This window comes from Bos javanicus, chromosome 28 (genome assembly GCF_032452875.1).
Source record: "Bos javanicus breed banteng chromosome 28, ARS-OSU_banteng_1.0, whole genome shotgun sequence".
In the NCBI taxonomy this organism is placed as follows: domain Eukaryota; kingdom Metazoa; phylum Chordata; class Mammalia; order Artiodactyla; family Bovidae; genus Bos; species Bos javanicus.
Genome location: NC_083895.1, coordinates 14,678,768 through 14,700,939, shown reverse-complemented (window position 1 = coordinate 14,700,939; position 22,172 = coordinate 14,678,768). Strand labels below are relative to the sequence as shown.

At 38.9% G+C, this 22,172-nt stretch overlaps 1 protein-coding gene across 4 annotated transcripts in view; it reads right to left on the bottom strand.

The window, feature by feature from the left end:
- Positions 1–433: 433 nt before the first annotated feature.
- The window catches only part of BMS1 (BMS1 ribosome biogenesis factor), a 32,119-nt gene continuing 10,380 nt past the window's right edge, over positions 434–22,172 (bottom strand). For all 4 annotated transcript variants that reach the window (XM_061404977.1, XM_061404978.1, XM_061404979.1 and 1 more), the window contains exons 10-23: positions 18,972–19,735; positions 18,657–18,758; positions 17,672–17,829; positions 14,570–14,651; positions 12,653–12,726; positions 11,826–12,002; positions 8,909–9,097; positions 8,640–8,820; positions 8,383–8,441; positions 5,487–5,609; positions 4,371–4,518; positions 3,673–3,848; positions 1,504–1,665; positions 434–972 (exon numbers count right to left, since the gene is read on the bottom strand). In XM_061404977.1, the coding sequence (XP_061260961.1) occupies positions 742–972; positions 1,504–1,665; positions 3,673–3,848; positions 4,371–4,518; positions 5,487–5,609; positions 8,383–8,441; positions 8,640–8,820; positions 8,909–9,097; positions 11,826–12,002; positions 12,653–12,726; positions 14,570–14,651; positions 17,672–17,829; positions 18,657–18,758; positions 18,972–19,735 (2,626 nt within the window). In that variant the 3' untranslated portion in view covers positions 434–741. The remainder of the gene's footprint in view (positions 973–1,503; positions 1,666–3,672; positions 3,849–4,370; positions 4,519–5,486; positions 5,610–8,382; positions 8,442–8,639; positions 8,821–8,908; positions 9,098–11,825; positions 12,003–12,652; positions 12,727–14,569; positions 14,652–17,671; positions 17,830–18,656; positions 18,759–18,971; positions 19,736–22,172) is intronic.

Here is a 22,172-nt window from a genome sequence, read left to right as displayed (position 1 = left end):
TGGTAAAGAACCTGCCTGCCAATACAGGAGACGTAAGAGATGTGGGTTTGATCCGCAAGCCAGGAAGATCCTCTGGAGGAGGGTATGGCAACCCACTCCAGTATTCTTGCCTGGAGATTCCCACGAACAGATGAGCCTTGTGGGCTACCACCCATAGGGTCACAAAGAGTTGGACACGACTGAAGTGATTGAGTATGCACAGCTAACACTAACTTGCAAAACGTGAAGACGTAAAATGTCCATTAGGATCAATGATCAAAGAACACAACATATAACAGACAAAAAACCAAAAATTACATATCCGTCTCTAGAATTTTACCTTAATGCCAAGGATTCAAGTTAACATTTTTTCCCTCCTGGAAAACGCATCATGAAGTTGCTTGAAAAAGCAATTATCAAGTATTCATCCTTAATGAAAACTACTCAGGCAAAATTAACAAGAAAATATTTTAATACTTTTGTAGCACAAAATTAAACTGAGACAGGTTAAGAGGAATGTGAGGGGATCTAGAAAACCATAAATTATGTAGCTTTATTTTGCCATAACCTAGATGTCCTATGAGCAGGATACCTAGATGTTGAGAATAAACAGGCGTCCTTTGAGCAGTCTCATTTCTCCTCTCGAAGGCACAGTCTGGGTAATGCCCCGACAAACAGGCTTGTCCAGTCCCCTGACCTGTCACTTACAATGCGAAAACATTCATCACTGCGGGTTCAAATGACAGTCTATCTGTCTGCAGCTCACTTCAACTGCTCCTCAGGCCCCTTTAGACTGGACTTCTGATTTCTTCTTTCTTTCTGACCCTGAATTCGGTAGAGCTTCTTCCTGAGGTCCTTCTGTCGCTTCAGTTTCTCTTCTTCCTCCTTCTGCTTCATTTTGAAGTGTTCTTTGTTGTGGAGATGTCGCTGCTCCTTGGCTTTCTTCATCTTCTCACTGTGTACTGTACTCAGAGCATCCAGCAGTGCAAGGATCTGACAAGGACAAAACCCACTGAGCATCAAAATATTCTTACAGTTAGAGCATGCCTTCGTTCTAAGTTTCAGGGATCTTAAACACTGCAGCTGACTGTATGAAAATGAGAATCAATTCATTATCCAAATGAATATTAATCTAGTGAAAACGGATCCTGAACTAGGGAATTATAATTTGCATGGAAATATAAGTAGGAGCATACTGACTTAGCAAAATACTTATATAACAGCCTTGACCACAAAACCACCTTTGTTAATCACTCTATGGATACTCTGTACAGCTGATAGAGTGATGTGCCAGCTGTGTGCTTCTTATTCCCCATTAAAATGCATAAGGCAGAGCATGACTAAACAAAAGAAGGGAAATGGATTCTGGCCTTTCTTCTAACTTCCAGATCTAGTGCCCTGAGTGTCTGACCCTTATCCTTTCCTCATGTAAAGTGAGAATGCAGTAAGAACGCCAAGTGTGTTACTGACAGCATGATTTTCACATCTAAATGCAAAGTACTGGAAGCCATCCATTGACAGTACCTTCCTTTCATGAGGCTCCCGTATGACGGCTGGTCTCACTCTGTCCTTTGGAGTCTTGCCTGCCTTTGCCTGGGTCTTGGGCTTGCTCTTAAATGGCAGGGCCTTCTGCAAGGCTTTTGGAATGTGCAGTGAGTTAAAATGTTTCTTTTGCCTCACAATTGGCTGAAAAAGAAAAAGAAAACAAAGACTATGACATATTTAAATTATGATCTATGCACACTTAAAATTTGCATGAAATCTTCTCAATGGATTGATTTTTCCACAAATCAATAATACCACAGTTTGCTGACCATGAGAAATGAGGACTCAATCATCCATCAAATATAAATCGCTTCTGTGAGCATGCACAGCTACAGGAAAAACAAAGGAATATATAGAATATATATAGAATACATATTTATAATTCTTCCAAGAAATCAACTGTGCAAATTTCTACAGTATGGGCAATGGGATCTTAACTGATTTGATGAAAAGATCCAACCTTTCTGTCAATGGCAAATTCAGGCCTTATCTTTGGAGCACTGAGATGGCTTTTTCTAGCCTGACAAGAATAATCTAGCTTTTCATCTTGACTATCAGCCTCTCTGGATTTAAGGACACATTTATTCCTCCAATGAAGAGCCAAAGTGCCCCCACCCCTGATTCTCATTAAGAAGTTTATTGTGTTTCTAATAAAAGGCTGATTTAAAAAAGCGAGATTTAAATGACAAATGAAGGCAAAACTCTCTCTACATTCAATTTTCAAGCTAACCAAATTCTATACTTAAATTGAGATGACAAAAATCCTTAACTGCCTCAAAAGTAGTTAGTAAGCTGACAGTTTTGCCCTAAACCTTTACTAAAGTAGACTACATAGAGAATATTTCTGCAGTATCTTTAAATTTATTGTTAAAGACATTGCCCACAATAATATTCAATATTCTCTGTTTAAAAACCAAAATATTTTAGAATGAAAGAATTCAGAGAAATATCCTTCTCAAAAATAAGTAAGCTCCACAAACTGGACAACAGGTACTGTGTCCTCAAGTATATTTTAAGAGCAATTCATGGCAACATGACTCAAATTTTATTAACTATTTTACAGAAAAACTAATGCCTGGAAAACTGTTTCTAGCAGAATGATAAACCAAAACCCTGAATTATCCACTTATTACAAAACAATTAAATATCCACGATTAACACAAACAAATCTTTTCAAATGCCTTGTTAAGCTGTGAACAAAATAATGGACATTCTCAGAGACTAAAACCTGAATGAAAATGGGAATTCAGGCAGGGACTGAGAACTTAAGATTTAAAGGGTAGGATGCGGTGGATGGGGGGAAGGTTGAAGAAGGAGGAGACATATGTATACTTAGGGTTGATTCACAATGTTGTGCAGCAGAAACCAACACAATACCGTAAAGCACTTATCCTCCAGTTTAAAAAGAAAGCAAAAAAAAAATGCATTGAGCTGTATACACTTATTATTTGTGTACCTCCTCTCTGTATGTATGTTGAAAGTGAAAGTGAAAGTCGCTCAGTTGTGTCTGACTCTTTGCGACCCCAAGGACTATAGTCCATTGAATTCTCCAGGCCAGAATACGGAAGTGGGTAGCCTTTCCCTTCTCCAGGGGATCTTCCCAACCCAGGGATCGAACCCAGGTCTCCCACGCTGCAGGCAGATTCTTTACCAGATGAGCCACAAGCGAAGCCCAAGAATACTGGAGTGGGTAGCCTATCCCTTCTCCAGTGGATCTTGTTAACCCAGGAATTGAACCTGCAATGATTTCTGCATTGCAGGCGGATTCTTTACCAACTGACCTATCAGGGAAGCTGTATGTATGTTAACACTTCAAAAAAAAGTTTATTAAAACCTTCAAAAATAACCTTCCACATTGTTTCAATGAGAATAAGTATATTAATGTTTTTAGGAGTAATATATGTGTTTAGTGCCAAGAAAAATAGTTCAAATGAGGTATATACAGTGAAAAGTTTAAGTCTCCTTTCCAATACAGAGAAAACCACTTCTACCACCTTTTCTGTGTTCCTTCCAAAATAGTCTATGAACATAAACAGATTCACTCAAGTTTAATGTTAGACTTTCTACTTGAAAATTCAAACCACAAAAAACCATTACATACAAAGCTTCTGAATGACACGCATCTACAGAACACATGCGCGACTATACCTTATAGAGAGAATCCTTGTTGGCTTTTAGTTTGATGCCATGGGCAAGCCGGAGTTGACCAGTTGTCCGCATTCCTGACCAGGTGTCTTTCTCGCCAACTGGTTTTAACAAAGATGTTACTGGGTTATAGAAGGCTGGAATGGAGACAGGATACCAAGTTCTCATGAAGACAATATCTGGAAAGAGAGTGTATTTACATTACTGTTTTGAGGAGACGATTCATATCCATGTTAGTACACACACAAAAAAACAAAATACTCCAAACTTCTCTAGCTGGTTGCATAGTATTTGAAGAGAGACTGTGCCAAGTGAACTACTTTTGAATAGTATATAAGTTCTCTGGTTGTTACTGGGCGCAGTGCGCAAGATGTTCCAAGCGGGGAGAACTACAGCTGACTCCTGTTTTTCTTTTCTTTTGATGTGTACCGTTTTAAAGTCTTAATTGAGTTTGATACAATATTACTTGTGTTTCATGTTTTGGTTTCTTGGCCATGAGGTATGTGGGATCTTAGCTAACCCACCAGGGACTGAACCCACACCCACCACATTAGAAGGCAAAGTCTCACCCACTGGACCACCAGGAAAGTCCCGACTCCTCTGTTTCTAAAGATCTAAACTCCCACCTATAATTCACACTGGCTAGAAATCAATACAGAACAGTAACATGCTGTTAAGAACACACCACAAAGGAGATTTACCACTCATCAGCAATTTATCCTCAAACGTGGCCCGGAAAGCTCCTTCTGGAGCCCGGAGCGCCTTCTTGATCTGTCCCCTTATTCCACTGACTGTTCGAATCACAGCACCTTCAAATTTGGCCACTTCCAAGGCAGAATTAAACATTCCCTATAGATATATATATAAAAATATTTAAAAAGTATATAGACACAAAGTCAGATAGATATTTTATCTCTTAGTTCATAAATATATCCTTGGTTAAAAAACAGACAATAATTCATTGAAGGGTAATAAAATAATCAAAATGTATTTCTCCTTAAAAATAGAATTACTAGGTCAACAGGAGTACAACTCTATTTTTCCTGAAATAACACTAAGACTATTGTGAGCTCATACATATGCTCATTACTGCTATCTTTGTAGAAGAAAGGAACGAATGATGTTTATTGGCTGAACTAGCCTAGATGGCCTTTGCTGTCATCTCAAGGGGCTGGACTACAGCTCATATCCTATTACTTATATGTACACAGTTCAAAAATAAAGAAAGCTAGACAAATAAATGCTGATGGTTGTATATTACCTTAAGAACATTTTATGATCATCTTAACTCTATATTTTTAATGGAAACAACCCACGAATGAAATTTTCAATAAATGTTGCTCTAACTACCCTCTCATGTTATACTTACTGCTTAACATAACATCCATTTCTCCATACCCCTGCCAATAAAGTATTTTGAGAACTGCTTTGTCTATTTTTGTACTGATCTGTTTGACAAACCCATGATTTTCCCCCTCTCTCAACACAAACCAAAAAGGTAGGAAACAAAACCTAGTGAATGAGATTACATATTTTCAATATTGGCTCTGTGACAATCTCACAGGGAAATAATAAGTAATAGCCTTAATTATTAAATATCTCTATTTTATTTCACCTTAAGATTTCTGAGCACATTTAAGTAACATAGAGAATAATATAAAGGAGTAAACTAAAAATATAAAAAACCAAGTTTAGAGAATATTTCAAATACTTTTCTGAAAGCATTAGATCTCTTAGACCTAAATGAGAAGTATTTCATGCCTCCTTTAACAATATATACATTAAAAATATTTGAATATATAAAGAGATATACAGACCTTAATGAATGAAGTGTTCTTGAAAATTTTATATGGAAAACCAGTTAGTTTTAATTTCTTTACAATTTTTATAGATTTATCCAGATCAAGGACGACTCCTGTGGCAGCTATCCGGAAATCAGGCTAAAAAGGAACCCCCAAAATTTGAATACAGGAATAATATCAACAAGAGAAAAACTACATTCTCTGTAATGCAATAAATTACTGAAGTGCAATTCACTTACAGTCACCTAAGAAAAAGAATATGTGAACATACAAACCAGTATTTTAACAAAAGTTATCTGAAATTATAATACACATAAGCCAAAACTGATGATATCTTGAGCATTTTACTCAGGGTGATTTCATAGTAATATAGTTTCACAAATATGAATAAATGAAAGGGAATATGAAAATTTGGCTACAATGGCTGAAAAATTAAATTTTTTGACATTTAGGATGGATTACATTTGCCCATTATTCTGTTTTCTTTGCTGTTAAATGAGGCCAAAAACCTGCTCTGATTGGTCAAATGAAGGCTAAACCAGCATCATTAAGTTCAGTCGCTCAGTCATGTCCGACTCTTTGCGACCTCATGAATCGCAGCACGCCAGGCCTCCCTGTCCATCACCAACTCCCAGTTTACCCAGACTCACGTCCATCAAGTTAGTGATGCCATCTAGCCATCTCATCCTCTGTCGTCCCCTTCTCCTCCTGCCCCCAATCCCTCCCAGCATCAGTCTTTTCCAATGAGTCAACTCTTCGCATGAGGTGGCCAAAGTACTGGAGTTTCAGCTTTAGAATCAGTTCTTCCAAAGAAATCCCAGGGCTGATCTCCTTCAGAATGGACTGGTTGAATCTCCTTGCAGTCCAAGGGACTCTCAAGAGTCTTCTCCAACACCACAGTTTAAAAGCATCAATTCTTCAGCGCTCAGCTTTCTTCACAGTGCAACTCTCACATCCATACATGACCACTGGAAAAACCATAGCCTTGACTAGATGGACCTTTGTTGGCAAAGTAATGTCTCTGCTTTTCAATATGCTATCAAGGTTGGTCATAACTTTTCTTCCAAGGAGTAAGCGTCTTTTAATTTCACGGCTGCAGTCACCATCTTCAGTGATTTTGGAGCCCCAAAAATAAAGCCTGACACTGTTTCCACTGTTTCCCCAACTATTTACCATGAAATGATGGGACCAGATGCCATGATCTTCGTTTTCTTAATGTTGAGCAGTAAGCCAGCTTTTTCACTCTCCACTTTCATCAAGAGGCTTTTTAGTTCCTCATTTTCTGCCATAAGGGTGGTGTCATCTGCATATCTGAGGTTATTGATATTTCTCCCAGCAATCTTGATTCCAGCTTGTGCTTCTTCCAGTCCAGCATTTCTCATGATGTACTCTGCATATAAGTTAAATAAACAGGGTGACAATATACAGCCTTGACTACTCCTTTTCCTATTTGGAACCAGTCTGTTGTTCCATGTCCAGTTCTAACTGTTGCTTCCTGACTGGCATATAGGTTTCTCAAGAGGCAGGTCAGGTGGTCTGGTATTCCTATCTCTTGAAGAATTTTCCACAGTTGATTGTGATCCACACAGTCAAAGGCTTTGGCATAGTCAATAAAGCAGAAATAGATGTTTTTCTGGAACTTTCTTGCTGTTTCTATGATCCAGCGGATGTTGGCAATTTGGTCTCTGGTTCCTCTGCCTTTTCTAAAACCAGCTTGAATATCTGGAAGTTCAGGGTTCATGTATTGCTGAAGCCTGGCTTGGAGAATTTTGAGCATTACTTTACTAGCGTGTGAGATGAGTGCAATTGTGCGGTAGTTTGAGCATTCTTTGGCATTGCCTTTCTTTGGATTGGAATGAAAACTGATCTTTTCCAGTCCTGTGGCCGCTACTGAGTTTTCCAAATTTGCTGGCATATTGAGTGCAGCACTTTCACAGCATCATCTTTCAGGATTTGAAATAGCTCAACTGGAATGCCATCACCTCCACTAGCTTTGTTCGTAGTGATGCTTTCTAAGGCCCACTTGACTTCACATTCCAGGATGTCTGGCTCTAGGTGAGTGATCACACCATCGTGATCATCTTGGTCAAGAAGATCTTTTTTTGTACAGTTCTTCTGTGTATTCCTGCCACCTCTTCTTAATATCTACTGCTTCTGTTAGGTCGATATCATTTCTGTCCTTTATCGAGCCCATCTTTGCATGAAATGTTCCCTTGGTATCTCTGATTTTCTTGAAGAGATCTCTAGTCTTTCCCATTCTGTTGTTTTCCTCTATTTCTTTGCATTGATCGCTGAGGAAGGCTTTCTTATCTCTTCTTGCTATTCTTTGGAACTCTGCATTTAGATGCTTATATCTTTCCTTTTCTCCTTTGCTTTTTGCTTCTCTTCTTTTCACAGCTATTTGTAAGGCCTCCTCAGACAGCCATTTTGCTTTTTTGCATTTCTTTTCCAGCATCATTAGGGGTAGTCTAATGTCTAGCTGGTATCCAGTGGAAGTCAGAACGCAGTAGAGTGGTTAGCTCATGGTGAGCACTGCTTAAGTAATTTTAGAAAAATATGTCCGTAAAAACATAAAAATATAAAACATTATCAGTACCATTATAATTCTACTTCCTTCTTCTCTGCTCCCACACCTTACTTATTAAAAAGACGAAGGAAAATTGAAAGTAAAGAGAAGACTGTGTTAGTCACTCAGTCATGTCCAACTCTTTGTGACCCCATAGACGATAGCCCACCAGGCTCCTCTGTCTATGGGATTTTTCCAGCAAGAATATTGGTGTGGGTTGCCATTCCCTGAAGACTATAAATACCAAAAATGAGTAATTTTCAACTTAAAGTTTCAGTACATATTCATAATCAAGACATTATTTCTCAAACACAGTCTATAAAATAAAACAACCAAGATACTTACCATACTGCCACTGACAGACTGTACTGCCAAGAACCCAGTACCCTGTGGAGTGATAGGACCTTAAAGGAAACAGAAAAAAATAAAAAACACAGTGAACCACACATTCTGGATTCTGTTTCACATATATACTCCAGCCCCAGAAAAGAGAAAAATCTTATGAATTGTGATTTCATAAAAGGAAAAAAGCAACACTACAATGATCAATCCTAAAAGGTCTAAATTAACCTATAAAGAAGTCTATTCTAATCTGTTTTTACCCCAAAAGGTTGCTCCACAATGCATGTGCTGTGGGGTATATTTTAGAAGCCTCTGTCTTCCATTGTGGTCTTCAATATAATAAAGTGGGATGGTTTGAAACCTCCTCCACCCTACAGAAAAAATGATTGGATCTCGGGACTTGAGGATTTTCTTATACCAACGGTGTTTCTTCAGACGCATCTGAGGCGAGAAGAGATTTCAGTAAGATTATTGCCTCAAGTATGACCAAAGAACCTCAGCTGTTAAGTATGCAGCAAAGGGTACCTACCTGTACATATCCAACATTGCCCTCACTATTGCCCAGACCACCCAAAATAATTGGGTAATGAGGGTCAAAGTTAAGCACAAATTCACAGGGGACATTTTCTATCTCAATTCGGACATACATCCCAGGTCGAAAACCCTCATACTGAACTCTGGCTTCATCATCTTGATCTTCAAATTCTGCTCGGTTAAGCTATATATGTGAGAGGGGGAAAAAGAAAACAATTAAAAATCCACAAGGCTGTTATCTTTACTAAATGTAAGATTAACATTAAAAAAAAAGCCAATTTCTAAATAAAGCAATCATGAACAGAATTACTTAGGCTTTATACTAGTTAAAAATAACGTATGTTTTATCTTTATAGTTTGCTGAGGATATGTCCCAACTGTCTTCTCTGGTGCTCCAAGCTATAGCACAGCAAATACAAACAACTCTGAAGGAAGCCCTTAATGTTGGTTGACACACACCCTGAACTTTTCCATCCACACATTCTCTTTTTACTCTCCAATTATTTCACAGTTCTCGTTTCATCAATCAGTATCTCCTTCCTCATCTCCATTCTCAACTGTTGACTGTCTCCTAATTCACTCAAAATTTAAGCAATCTAAAAGAACTTCCAATTAGCCCTTCTACCAGGGTTTATACCCATATTCAGCCTTGTAGCTCTGCACTATTCAATATGGTAGGAACACATGGCTATTTAAATTGAAATTAATCAAAACTAAATAAAATTTAAGTTGTCATTCACAGTAGCCATATTTCAAGAGGTCAGTATCAACATGTGGCATTCCATTATCACAGGAAGCTCTGCTAGGCAGCTGTTAAGAGACTATCCACGCCTCAATTTAATCCCAACCTTTACTTGCACCCTAGATCATGTACTCTTGTTGGACTTTATTCCAACAAATCTTGCCTGTTATTTCTCTCATCTTAAAACATTTTGACTTCACTTCCTATAACTATTGCCCCATTTCTCCACTTACCTTTGAAGCAAAATTCCACAGATGTGTTCTAAAGGCTGGTTCCAGTTATGCCACTCCTATCCTCTTAAATGCTCTAAAATTAGACTTTAACCAACACTCCATTGAAATGCTTGTCAAAGTCACTAAAGGCCTCACAATCTAGTGGTCAATTCTGTCTTCCCCCAAATTAATACATCAGCAGGATCTGAAACAATTTATCACTTCCATCTACAGTGGTTTCCAGTGTACCTCATGTCCTCTTAGAGCTCTTCTATCTCCTGAGTGCTGCTCAGTCCCCACTGCTGCTTCATCCTCTCTGCCCAGCCACACAGAGTACCTGGGGTCAGTCTCAGTCTTCTCCTTTCCTGCCCCTACACTCACTCCCCAGGTCACTCCACCCATCTCATAACTTTAAAAAGCACCCAGATGCTGAGGACAGCACATCTCAGTCCCTGGACCCCAACAGCTCTCCTCATTGACCACCTGACACCCCTCTTGTCCAAGAAGTATCTCAAACCTAACCAATCCCAACTTTATCTTCCTTGGTAGACTGACACCAGTGAAAGGCTTTTCTATCTTACTTATGACAACCCAGTCCTTATTTCCCCTTGTACATCTCACATTCAAAGTTCTTTATAAATGACCCACAATGTTCCAGGTGATTTTAAACAGAACTAGCCTTACACTTTGGAGAAGGCAATGGCACCCCACTCCAGTACTCTTGCCTGGAAAATCCCATGGACAGAGGAGCCTGGTAGGTTGCCGTCCATGGGGTTGCTAAGAGTCGGACATGACTGAGTGACTTCACTTTCACTTTTCACTTGCATCCATTGGAGAAGGAAATGGCAACCCACTCCAGTGTTCTTGCCTGGAGAATCCCAGGGACAGGGGAGCCTGGTGGGCTGCCGTCTATGGGGTCGCACAGGGTCGGACACGACTGAAGCGACTTAGCAGCAGCAGCAGCCTTACACTTCCCTAGTCACTTCTATCAAAGGTGAATACCCAGTAGGAATCACTATGTTAATGACTAACCATACTTCTTTGACTAAATAAAGGACTAGGTTGAGCAAATCCTTCAACTGCATCTTCAGAAATTGCATACTTTTAAAAATATTTATTTATATGGCTGCACTGGGTCTTAGTTGCAGCATGCAGGCTTAGTTCCCCTGTGGCATGTGGGATTTTTGATCCCTGACCAGGGAGCAAACCTGCAACCCCTGCCCTGGAAGACGGATTCTTAACCACTGGACCACCAGAAAACTCCCTAATAAATCATCATATACTTAATCTGCTTAAGACATATTAAGGTGTGCTCCAGTTTACAGGGATTCTTGGTGGCCCCATCTGTCAAAGCAAAACTTAAACACTCACCATCAACTACGTACACATCTTTGTGTCTCTAACTTTAGAGTTCATCAACTCAAACAGCCTGCTCAGCATCCCTAGACAGCAGAGAAGGACCATCTCCAGCATTCTACATCCTCCCTTTACCTCTGTATCTGACCTTACATTCAAAGTATCCTTTGAACTCTGATCAAGGAGGGTTTTCAGAAAATCTTCCCTGGAGAGCACTGGTATGTGCCTAAGCCACACAAGGCCAAGAATCACATGCCCATTCAAAATATTCAATCATCACTCCAGGGAGCAGTAATCAAAACACACTGTCTCAAATCACCACATTGTGAGATCCTCAAAAATGGAGGCCATGTCTCAGCCATTTCTGCCTCCTCAACATATAATGCTTGGTACAAAATAGATACGGATATAATTCTGGTGAACGTCTGACTGAAGACATAATTAGATGACTGCATGAATAAACACACTCATTTGCATCTCGACCTAGAAGTGCAAACAAGAGGCCCAGGTGCCGGTCACAGAGCAGAGACCTAAACAAAGTTACATATTCACATCACTACTACAACCTTGAAATGAGGCTGATAGGAACTGAGTTTTCTCACCTGTGCTTGTTTCTGCATTTCTCCTTTAAGATCATCAAAGTATGTGCTTTCTCCTTCATCATATTCTGCATCAAACATCTCCTTCAATTTTCTCTTTTTATCTAAATGCTTTTTCTTGGCACTTTCCTCTGCACTGGGATCAATTTCTTCTTTAACTTCTTCCTCCACATCTTCAATCTTAAATTTCCAGAAGAGTAAATTTTGTGAAAATTTGTGGAGACCTTTTCTTTACATATTAAATACTAAGGCAGATTTTAAGAGTTCTATTTGAGCTGCAAAAATCATAGTTATGCTCATCATGAAAACAAAATAAAACAAAGCCTTTGGCTCTAAATAACATGCACTGCAACAAGAGACATTTAGACAACTCCATTACAATGAACTGCAATTCCTTAATATGGCTGGGACTGCCAAACATGAATAAAAGTAACAGCAAGCATCCCCAACCCAAATGCTCCCAGGAACTGCTCTAAAAATACTAGGGAGAACAGGGAATTCGTTTTTTTAAAACAGCACTTAGTGTAAGAAGAGGAAAATGATGACAAATTACAGTGACCCAGGAGCTAAAACTTTCAATGACTGAAGAATCATAACAAGAAGAGATAATAAGTATCACTCAAAAAACTCAAGGAATCAAGGATAACAAATAAACCAACATTTTTTACTCTGTTCTCACCCACTTCACTTTTAGGAAGAAATTCATCCAGTCTGTAATCTACACAGATAAGCAAGATTTGTGTTTCTCAATATGGGGCCTCCTGCAGAACATACCGACCATAGATCAAGGCAGGGCCAGTGGCTGACAGCGAGCCACGGCCAAGTCATACCTGAGTATCTGGGCCTGGTTTTCCTTTGTGCACGTCCCCGGTTTCCAGGTCTTCAAAGTCACCATAGAGTTCCTCTGGGAAAAGAACATTCAAATGACTCCCCTGCGTGTGACACTCTAGCACCACCTAGCAGTAAGAGTGTTTAGTTGCTCTGCATCTCAAACTTCATTTTCATTGTTCGTATAGCTACCTACCCCTAAAGAATCCTGCATTTACACAGCCTTCTTTTTCTTGTCAAATTTTGTATTTCATCACCTATTTAGGTTAAGTAAATGAACTTAATCCACTTTTCCATATTTTACTTCAAAATCCCACTTAGCCAAGAGCTATTTTCCCAGGATTAGTGATAGATATTCTGGAGTAGAGAAGCATACAGAGGTAGCAAGCATGGCCATGTACATCAGTCTCCAAACCAAAAGTTCAAAGAGTGACTTGAAAATCCCTGTCATGATAACAACACATGTGAAGGAGTCTCAATATAAGATTAACACAGTACAACCATATGATATACCTAGGGAAAATCTTGTTGTTGTGTTATTCTTTAGTCACTAAATTGTGTCTGACTCTTCTGTGACCCCATGGACTGTAGCCCGCAAGGCTCTTCTGTCCATGGGATTTCCCAGGCAAGAATACTGGAGTGGGTTGCCATTTCCTTCTCCAGAAGATCTTCTCAACTCAGGGATCAAGACCAAATCTCCTGCATTAGCAGATGGATTCTTCACCACTGAACCACCAGGGAAAATCTCAGATTACATAAAACACAGCATTGAGAGTAACAGTAGTAACCAAAAGGATATCGAGCCCAGAAGAAGTGTTCATTCGTTCATTTTTAGAGCTCTAAGTTTAGTTATGGATCCTACCCTTAAAAGAAACAGAGAAGTTAAACTTTGGGAGGCATCATTTAGAAAGGTATCAAAATATTTTCATGTAACATAAAGGAAAAGGACCAGAAGAGATACAAAAGATGGGAAGATTTCATTTGTAATAAAAATAAAAAAGGATAAAATACTTAGGACTAATCTAAACAAGAAATGTGCTGGAACTTCATTCAAAAAATGCTGAAAGTTTTAATATGCTTTTTAAAGGACACATGGAATAACCTTATCTGATGCTTTTAAGTGCTTCACATACTAAGCACTGCTCTAAGTTCCTTAACCAACTTCTTCAACATGGCTCAATGAGAAGGTATTATCTACTGAACAAATCGACTACCATGTGTTTGGAAAGGAAGATTCAGTATCATGAAGATTTTAATTCTCTTGTTTATATAGTTACAATGAAAATAATCACCAAGGCTTTCTAATCTGGAAAAGATGGTATAGACATATTTCCTCTGTTCCTCCTGACTGTGTACAACCATCAACTCCAGAAATGATGCAAGAGCACAAGGGATAACCAAAGGAGAACTCTCAAAGGTGGAAAGACAAAGATGGGTTGGTGAGAGTCCCCAGGAGCAGAGGAATGACATAGTGGCCTGTGTCTCCCTATACCACAACCCACAGAAAAGCAACTTAATGCCAGTGTTTCCCAACTGCCAAGCAGCAAGAGAAGGCAGCCCAGACAGGCTCATTCTTGCCTCAGACTGAACTAGATCTCACCAGCAATCCAGATAAATCAGGAATCCCACTGACAGTAAGTGATGAAGGAAAGTGCTCACTTTCCCAAAGAGCTTGAATCTCCTTTCCTCCACCGAGATACAGCAGGTGCCCAGGGGTTATCAGCAAGGGGGAATTCCACTGGCCATGAGACTCTCCTCTTCCACCTTAGACACAATATGCATCCAGGCAGAACCAAGCAAAGGAGATGCCCAAAGCATTTCACAGTTGACTAGCATCTTCAACTTGACTATTAAAGACATGGACGAAAATAAGACATAGAGAAGGCAGTCTTCTCTGAAGAATACAGTACTTTACTTACCATCTTCTGCTAAGATCTTGGCTGCATCTTTATCCTCTTCCCACTTCCCAGTCACAAAGCAATCTCTGATACTGTTCATAACCTTATACAGAAAAGTCAGCACTCAGTTGACAGGCTCCAATCATTCAATAAATAACCACTTTTAGAAACAGTAGCTGACAATTTGCCTTTAAATATTTTTCAAGATACTTCTATAGATATATTCATTTTAATTCTATGGATATTTTCATTCCAAACTTTGACGTAGATAGTATAATAACAGAAATAAAAACATATATATCATAGCATTAACAGTGGATAGGGAAATACTATCTGCCTAGTGACTTCATAAGTAAACAATCAGACATTTAACAATTCATTAATCTGTACTTATCGTGGCTGTTTGAAAACCTAATTCTTCTAGCCAATACTCTAACAAAGACAAAATGTCTTGTATCAGTACAACACTGCAAAGAAGTACTGAGGCTCTCAGTCCCAGATCTGCCAGATCATCCAGTATATACATGCAGTGGATGCCAGGTGCACTTCTCAAATATAGACTAAAACTTGTACACAACTCTGTGTTTCAGAGTGCTTCCTAGGGAACCTGACCTAAGACAGCACACGGCCCTCACTGCCAAGGGCTCAAATCTTCACATAACATTTTGACCATGATTCATGTTTTTCATATATAACCCCACTCTCTAGGAGTAGCCTTGGGGGACTTCCCTGGTAGTTCAGTGGTCAAGACTCTGCACTTCTACTGCAAGGGGTACAGGTTCAATCCTTGGTCAAGTAACTAAGATCCCACATGCCACATGGAGTGGCGCCCTCCAAAAAAAAGAAAAAGTAGCCTCGAAGCTAGTATGATTACAATGGTTGCAAAAGCAAGTCTGTGCATTCACTCATCCCTTCATGTCTACACTCACTCACTAATTATTACTGAACATCTGTTCTATGCCAAGAAGCTTTGCAGGCACTGAATGACAAACTGTTCTAAGAAGATCCTTGCTGTCATGAAGCTTAACAACTGACTTATGGAAACCAGGGATCAAATAAATTTTCAAAAACAGACCCTCCATGATAAAAAACACTCAACAACTTAGACAGGAACTTCCTAAATCTGATAAAGGGCATCCTTTAAAAAACCCATAGCTAACATCATACTTAACAATGAAAGACTGAGAAAACTTTCCCTCTAAGATCAGGAGTAAGATAAGGATGTCTCCTCTCACCACTTCTATCCAACATTGTACTAGATGTTCTAGTCAGGGCCATTAGGCAAGAAATTGAAATAAAAGGAATCCAGTTCAGAAAGAATAACTATTTCTATTTGCAGGTGGTATGATTTTACAAATGGAAAACCCTGAGGAATCCACAGAAAAACTATCAGCACCGCAACCACTGAGCCCGCGTGCTCTAGAGCCTGCACACCACAACAAAGATCCCACATGCTGTAATCAAGACCAGATGCAGCCCAATAAGTAAGGATTTTTTTAAAAAAGAACACAAGGAATAAATTCAACAAAAGTGCAAAGCTGACACTCTGATAACTACAAAACATTATTGACAGAAAATATTTAAATAAATGGAAAGGCATCCTGTGTTAACACATTAGAAGACAATATTGTTAAGGTATTGATACTACCCAAAATACAGATCGAAAGCAATTCTTATCCCAGCTGGTTTCTTTGTAGAAACGGAAAAGTTGATTCTAACATACAGAAAATCCAAAGGATGCAGTAAAGAAAAAATATTCTTGAAAAAGAACGAAGTCAGGAGATTCACTTCCTAATTTCAAAACTTACAATGAAATGATAATCAAAATACTATGATACTGGCACAAGGATACATGGAATATAATTAAGAATTCACAAGTAAACCCATGTATTAAGGTCAAGTGATTTTCATCCAGGGTTTTAGGACAAGTCAATGGAAGAGAAAACAGACTTCAAAAGATGGGGCTAGGACAGCTAGATATTCACATGCAAAAGAATGAAGTTGGGCTCATCTCACACCAAATTCAAAAATTAATTCAAAATGTATCAAAGACTTAAATGTAAGAGTTAAACTATAAAACTCTAACCCAAAATCATAGGAGTCAATTTTTATGATTCTGGATTTGACAATGGTTTCCTAGATATGATACCAAACAAGAAACAACAAAAACACAGTGAGACATGTTGTCCAGAGGGTAGCTATAACATGTGGTTATTTAAATTCTAATTAAGATCAAACAAAACAAACAAAATTTTAGTTCTTCTGTCTCAGTAGCCACATTTAAAGTGCTCAATAGCCACATTTAAAGTGCTCAATAGCCACAAGTAGCCACACAGGATGGTTCTTCACAGATCATTTTATTATCCCTCTTCCATAGAGAAGAGTGGACTGTGACTAGGATGGACACATGGTGGCTACAGAGGTACTCACCCAGTCAGCCATTAAGTCAAACAATTACTTTATGTGGTTTTTCTATAATCTGTATTAAACTTTGCCCCCCCTCCAAAAAAGGATTATATAAAATAAATTAAAACAGATAACTGACAGTGACTGGCCCTCCCTGACATTTCAACTAAACTGAATGATCAAAAGAAGCCAGCCACGGAAATGTCAGAACATTCCAGAACAGAAAATAGAAGGCAAGAGGTCTAAGATGGGATTAAACCTTAAAAGTCTGAGAACTGAATGAATTCTGTGACTAGACAGTGATGAGTGGGAGATGAAAATTTACCAGTGTTATGGATATCTGTTTCCTTATAAATAGTAGAAATTCTAAATGTTAACTCAAGGATATTATACATCTCCTAGTTATAAAACACAAAATATCTCACCTGTATGAAAACCTACATGCAACACTTCAAAATAAAGATTAATAATACTATCCACACTAAGAGCTAAACATTCTCCTTTGTTCCATTAACACATGTATATGGTCTGACTAAACTCAGAACATAGTATTGCTTAGGATGCATGAAATACTCATTCCAATATCTGGAGAAATGTCCTCTGTTATGTTATAAAAATAAGCCTAATAACAGGTAGGCAATTTTGAAATTATATAATCTTTTAGAACAATTCCTGAATTCTCTGTAAGTCAAATACGCTATTCATATTCAGCCTTACCTCCTCTAAATCCCAATCATGGGGCGCCTCTACATGAAATCTGGAGCAGTCCAAAGAGTCAGCCTTGTGCTTACACTCGCTGGCAGGCTGGCTGACACGAAACAACCCTCCAAGCTCTTCTCCATTATCACCATCTTCTTCTTCGTTATCCTTTGTTACTGAAGAAATCACCATGACAGAAAGGTGAGAACAAATCTACCCACTAGAGGACCTGACACTGAGGTTCCCTCTTTGCGGTAGATATGGTGATGCCCCTAAGCACATCAGCCACAGACACAGAAAGGCCAGGAAACTTCTGCTCAGCATGTAGTCTGGAGGGAGAATACTGAGGGTTGGGGCAGGGAGGGGACGTTTAAAGACAGAGCTTTCAAATATCATAAAGAGTTTCTCTTTAAGAGCATTGAGTCTCTAATCACTAAGATTACTCAGGCAAAACTTGAACAGAAATCCTTAAACACCAACCCAATTCAAAGCTCCTAGGTCACATATACTCTTTGGCTTTGTTCTAATCATATAGTAAATAGGAACTGCAATATCAGGTTCACCACTTTGTCTTTTGCATTACTGAGTCAAGCTCTTTCCATAAAGAACATATATACAAATTAGATCAGAGAAGGGTAAAAGGAAAAAACAGAATGAGTTATACAGAGAACTCATTCTCAGAGAGCAAAAAAAACACCTTTAGAGAATTTTTTCTGATACTAAATTCTACAAAAAATTCCCATGAAGGATTTTCTACAGGGGGTACAAAATGACATAACAGAAGAGTATTCTTATCAAAAGTTTTGTTTTATGGCAAACCCGTAAATCTACTTTGTATGACTGATTTACAGTCCTCCTCAGCTGAAGATTAAAAACATCTGCCAAACATAAAATATGACACCCAGGAATATCTTATGGATGTCAAAAGTATGACAGAAATCCTCTAACCAATCTCATCTCCTTTTCAGAAAACAGTTTAAAAGATTAGAATGAGCTCTTTTACCTGTCCCATAAATAAGCTTTCGAAGGTTTGGAGTTGTTTGCTGCTGCCTCAGAAAGGCCTCAGCTGCCTTCCTGGAAAGGTCTTCCTTCCACTTGAGGGCACCTGAAAAGACAACACAGACATCCAGTTAAGTCTGTTTATCTGTCCCTATGCTTCGTGCTCATTGCTCATTCATCCTGAAAACCTTTTATGAGTTATAATATTTGAACAGTTAACAAAATCTCCAAAACAGCTGAAACTCAAATGTAGACATTCTATCTGTAGAACCCTTTCAGTGCCAAGTTTACAATGGCAGTTAAATAAATTTAAGCATACCTGAAGTTTCTGTGGAATAGTTATTTTCTTCCTTATAATCTTCTTCTTCTTTGAGTAAGTCTTCTATATCACTGGTCTCATCAATTAAGTTCCCTGATCCCAGTTTCTGACTACTGACAACTTGAGAAGGTTTTGGAAACTTTTTCCCAATAGCCTCTTCATTTTCTGAATCCTCCTCCTCTGTACTGAGAGAGGAATTTCCTTCAGGTTCATCTTCAGATGCAAATGCCTCTTCAGCTGTGCAATGACCTGAATCTGAAGTAGTGAAAGTTGCTTTTTTCCTTGTCAAAGACTTCTCCATATTCAAACTATCACTTGAATCATCAGTTTGTAACAGTTCTGGCTTACCACCTTCTCTAACAGCCTTAGATTCTAAAATATCCCTCTCTTCCTCTGCAGTGGAATCCTCTTCTTCACTGCTTTCATCAGCTTCCTCTGCTTCTTCTTCCACTGAGCTCCTCTCAAGGTCATCATCACTGTCAGCAAACGCTGGCAAATCCACCTCAAAGTCTTCTTCCGTCTCAAGTTTTTGCCGTTTTATACCTTTACCAGACATATACTGTTTATCAGTCACTTCAGCATCTTGCCCCTCTTCTGTTTCATCATCACTATAGCTATTTTCCAATCTGTCACCATCAGACATTTCATCATCTTCATCATCACTGTCTCCAGACTCATCTTCTTCTTCATCTCCAAAAATGGCTTTCCGACGCACTCGACCAGTTTTCAAATCCACCTGCTTTTCCTCTTTTGGCATCCACTGCCTATATGAACAAAAAAATGCAAAATAATTCTATTTGTACAATAATCAGCTAAGCCAGAGATGGCAGGTCAATAAATATGCAAAGAAACAGAAAAAAATGTCAAGAAATGGTTTTAATGACACAACATATAATGGAATGATTTGATAAATACTGGAATAGTTATAGTCATATGCAAACTCATGTATATTTATGTAGTACCACTCTTCAAAAGAACTCACAGAGAAAACAGAGAAATAACTTTCATTTAAAAAAAAAAAAGTCTAATTTTATAAAGAAATGGCTCAAAAGGGAAGTGGGCGCTTAATAGATCTTTTAGAAAACCCATTATTTCCAAGCTTGAAACAGATGATCCTCAGGGAAATAACTGACTCCAGGTCCAAGGTAGGGAAAGTACAAAGCAAGCCTGAAATATCCTATTAATAGAAAGCAAGATGTGCTCTGGCACTAACAGGAACATGCCAAAAGGACACAGAAGACAGACTGAAGGGGCAATAAAGGCATCACAAGCAATAATGATAGTAATCGCATAATAACAAGTAGATTTTTTATTTGGGGGGCTGCCCCCACAGGTTGAGGGATCTTAGTTTCCAAACCAGGGATCAAACCCAGGCCCCAGCAGTAAAAGCACCGAGTCCTAACCACTAGACTGCTGGGAAATTCCCCTTTGAAACCCCATTATTCAATTGTGATACTAAAATAAAAAGGTGAAAGTTCTGTGTCAAAGAATGCCAGCTAAAAAACATAGAAGCAGTAACAGATGACAAATACTGCCATTTTGAAAATACCAACACAATAATTGATAAAGAAGAATCAAGATGCCAAAATTGGGGTAAGAAATAAAAAACTATCAAGCTATTTAATGTAGCAGCATTATATAAAACTGTGAAAAAAAATCAATTAGAAAAATATTAAAAATTGTACTAAATGAAAATGGGTAAGTTAGAATACATCAATAACAAAATGATGACTATATAAAGAGAATGTATAGAAAAAGCAAGTGCTTACAATTAGATACAAGAATTCTACATGTTTTATAACTAACTGTAACTATCTTAAAGTATCCATGTACACAAGAATGATTAGAGGAATGTTCAAAAATGGTAAAAGATAATAATAATGATCATAATAGCAGGGATCTTTTAGTGATCCTTCCTAACTGTCAGGCACCATGCTAAGTAGTGCATGGGCACTACTGTGTTTAATCATCATAACTCCTATGAGATATTAGGAAACGGATTTCTCCAAACTGGCAGACACACTGAATTTAACTACCACAATATACCTGTGGTGTTGGAGAAGACTCTGAGAGTCCCTTGGACTGCAAGGAGATCCAACCAGTCCATCCTAAAGGAGATCAGTCCTGGGTGTTCATTGGAAGGACTAATGCTAAAGCTGAAACTCCAATACTTTGGCCACCTCATGTGAAGAGCTGACTCATTGGAAAAGACTCTGATGGTGGGAGGGATTGGGGGCAGGAGGAGAAGGGGACGACAGAGGAGGAGATGGCTGGATGGCATCACTGACTCGATGGACCTGAGTTTGAGTAAACTCTGGGAGTTGGTGATCGACAGGGAAGCCTGGCATGCTGCGATTCATGGGGTCACAAAGAGTCGGACATGACTGAGTGACTGAACTGAACTGAACTGAGTTAGAGGGCAGCTGACGATCTTTTTCTAAAAATGTTTTCCTGTTTTTGTATATATATATATAGTAAGTTATAAAGTAGATAATCTCAATCATTTTCAGACTAATTTTTATTAGCAGTCATAAATCACTATTACTTCAGTTCAGTTCAGTCCAGTCGCTCAGTCGTGTCTGACTCTTTGCGACCCCATGAATCGCAGCACGCCAGGCTTCTCTGTCCATCACCAACTCCCGGAGTTCACCCAAACCCACGTCTATCAAGTCAGTGATGCCATCCAGCCATCTCATCCTCTGTTGTCCCCTTCTCCTCCTGCCCCCAATCCCTCCCAGCATCACAGTCTTTTCCAATGAGTCAGCTCTTCTCATGAGGTGGCCAAAGTACTGGAGTTTCAGCTTCAGCATCATTCCCTCCAAAGAAAGCCCAGGGCTGATCTCCTTCGGAATGGGCTGGTTGGATCTCCCTGCAGTCCAAGGGACTCTCAAGAGTCTTCTCCAACACCACAGTTCAAAACCATCAATTCTTCGGCGCTCAGCCTTCTTCACAGTCCAACTCTCACATCCATACATGACCACTGGAAAAACCACAGCCTTGACTAGACGGACCTTTGTTGGCAAAGTAATATCTCTGCTTTTGAATATGCTATCTAGGTTGGTCATAACTTTCCTTCCAAGGAGTAAGCGTCTTTTAATTTCATGGCTGCAATCACCATTTTGGAGCCAAAAAAAATAAAGTCTGACACTGTTTCCATTGTTTCCCCATCTATTTCCCATGAAGTGATGGGGCCAGATACCA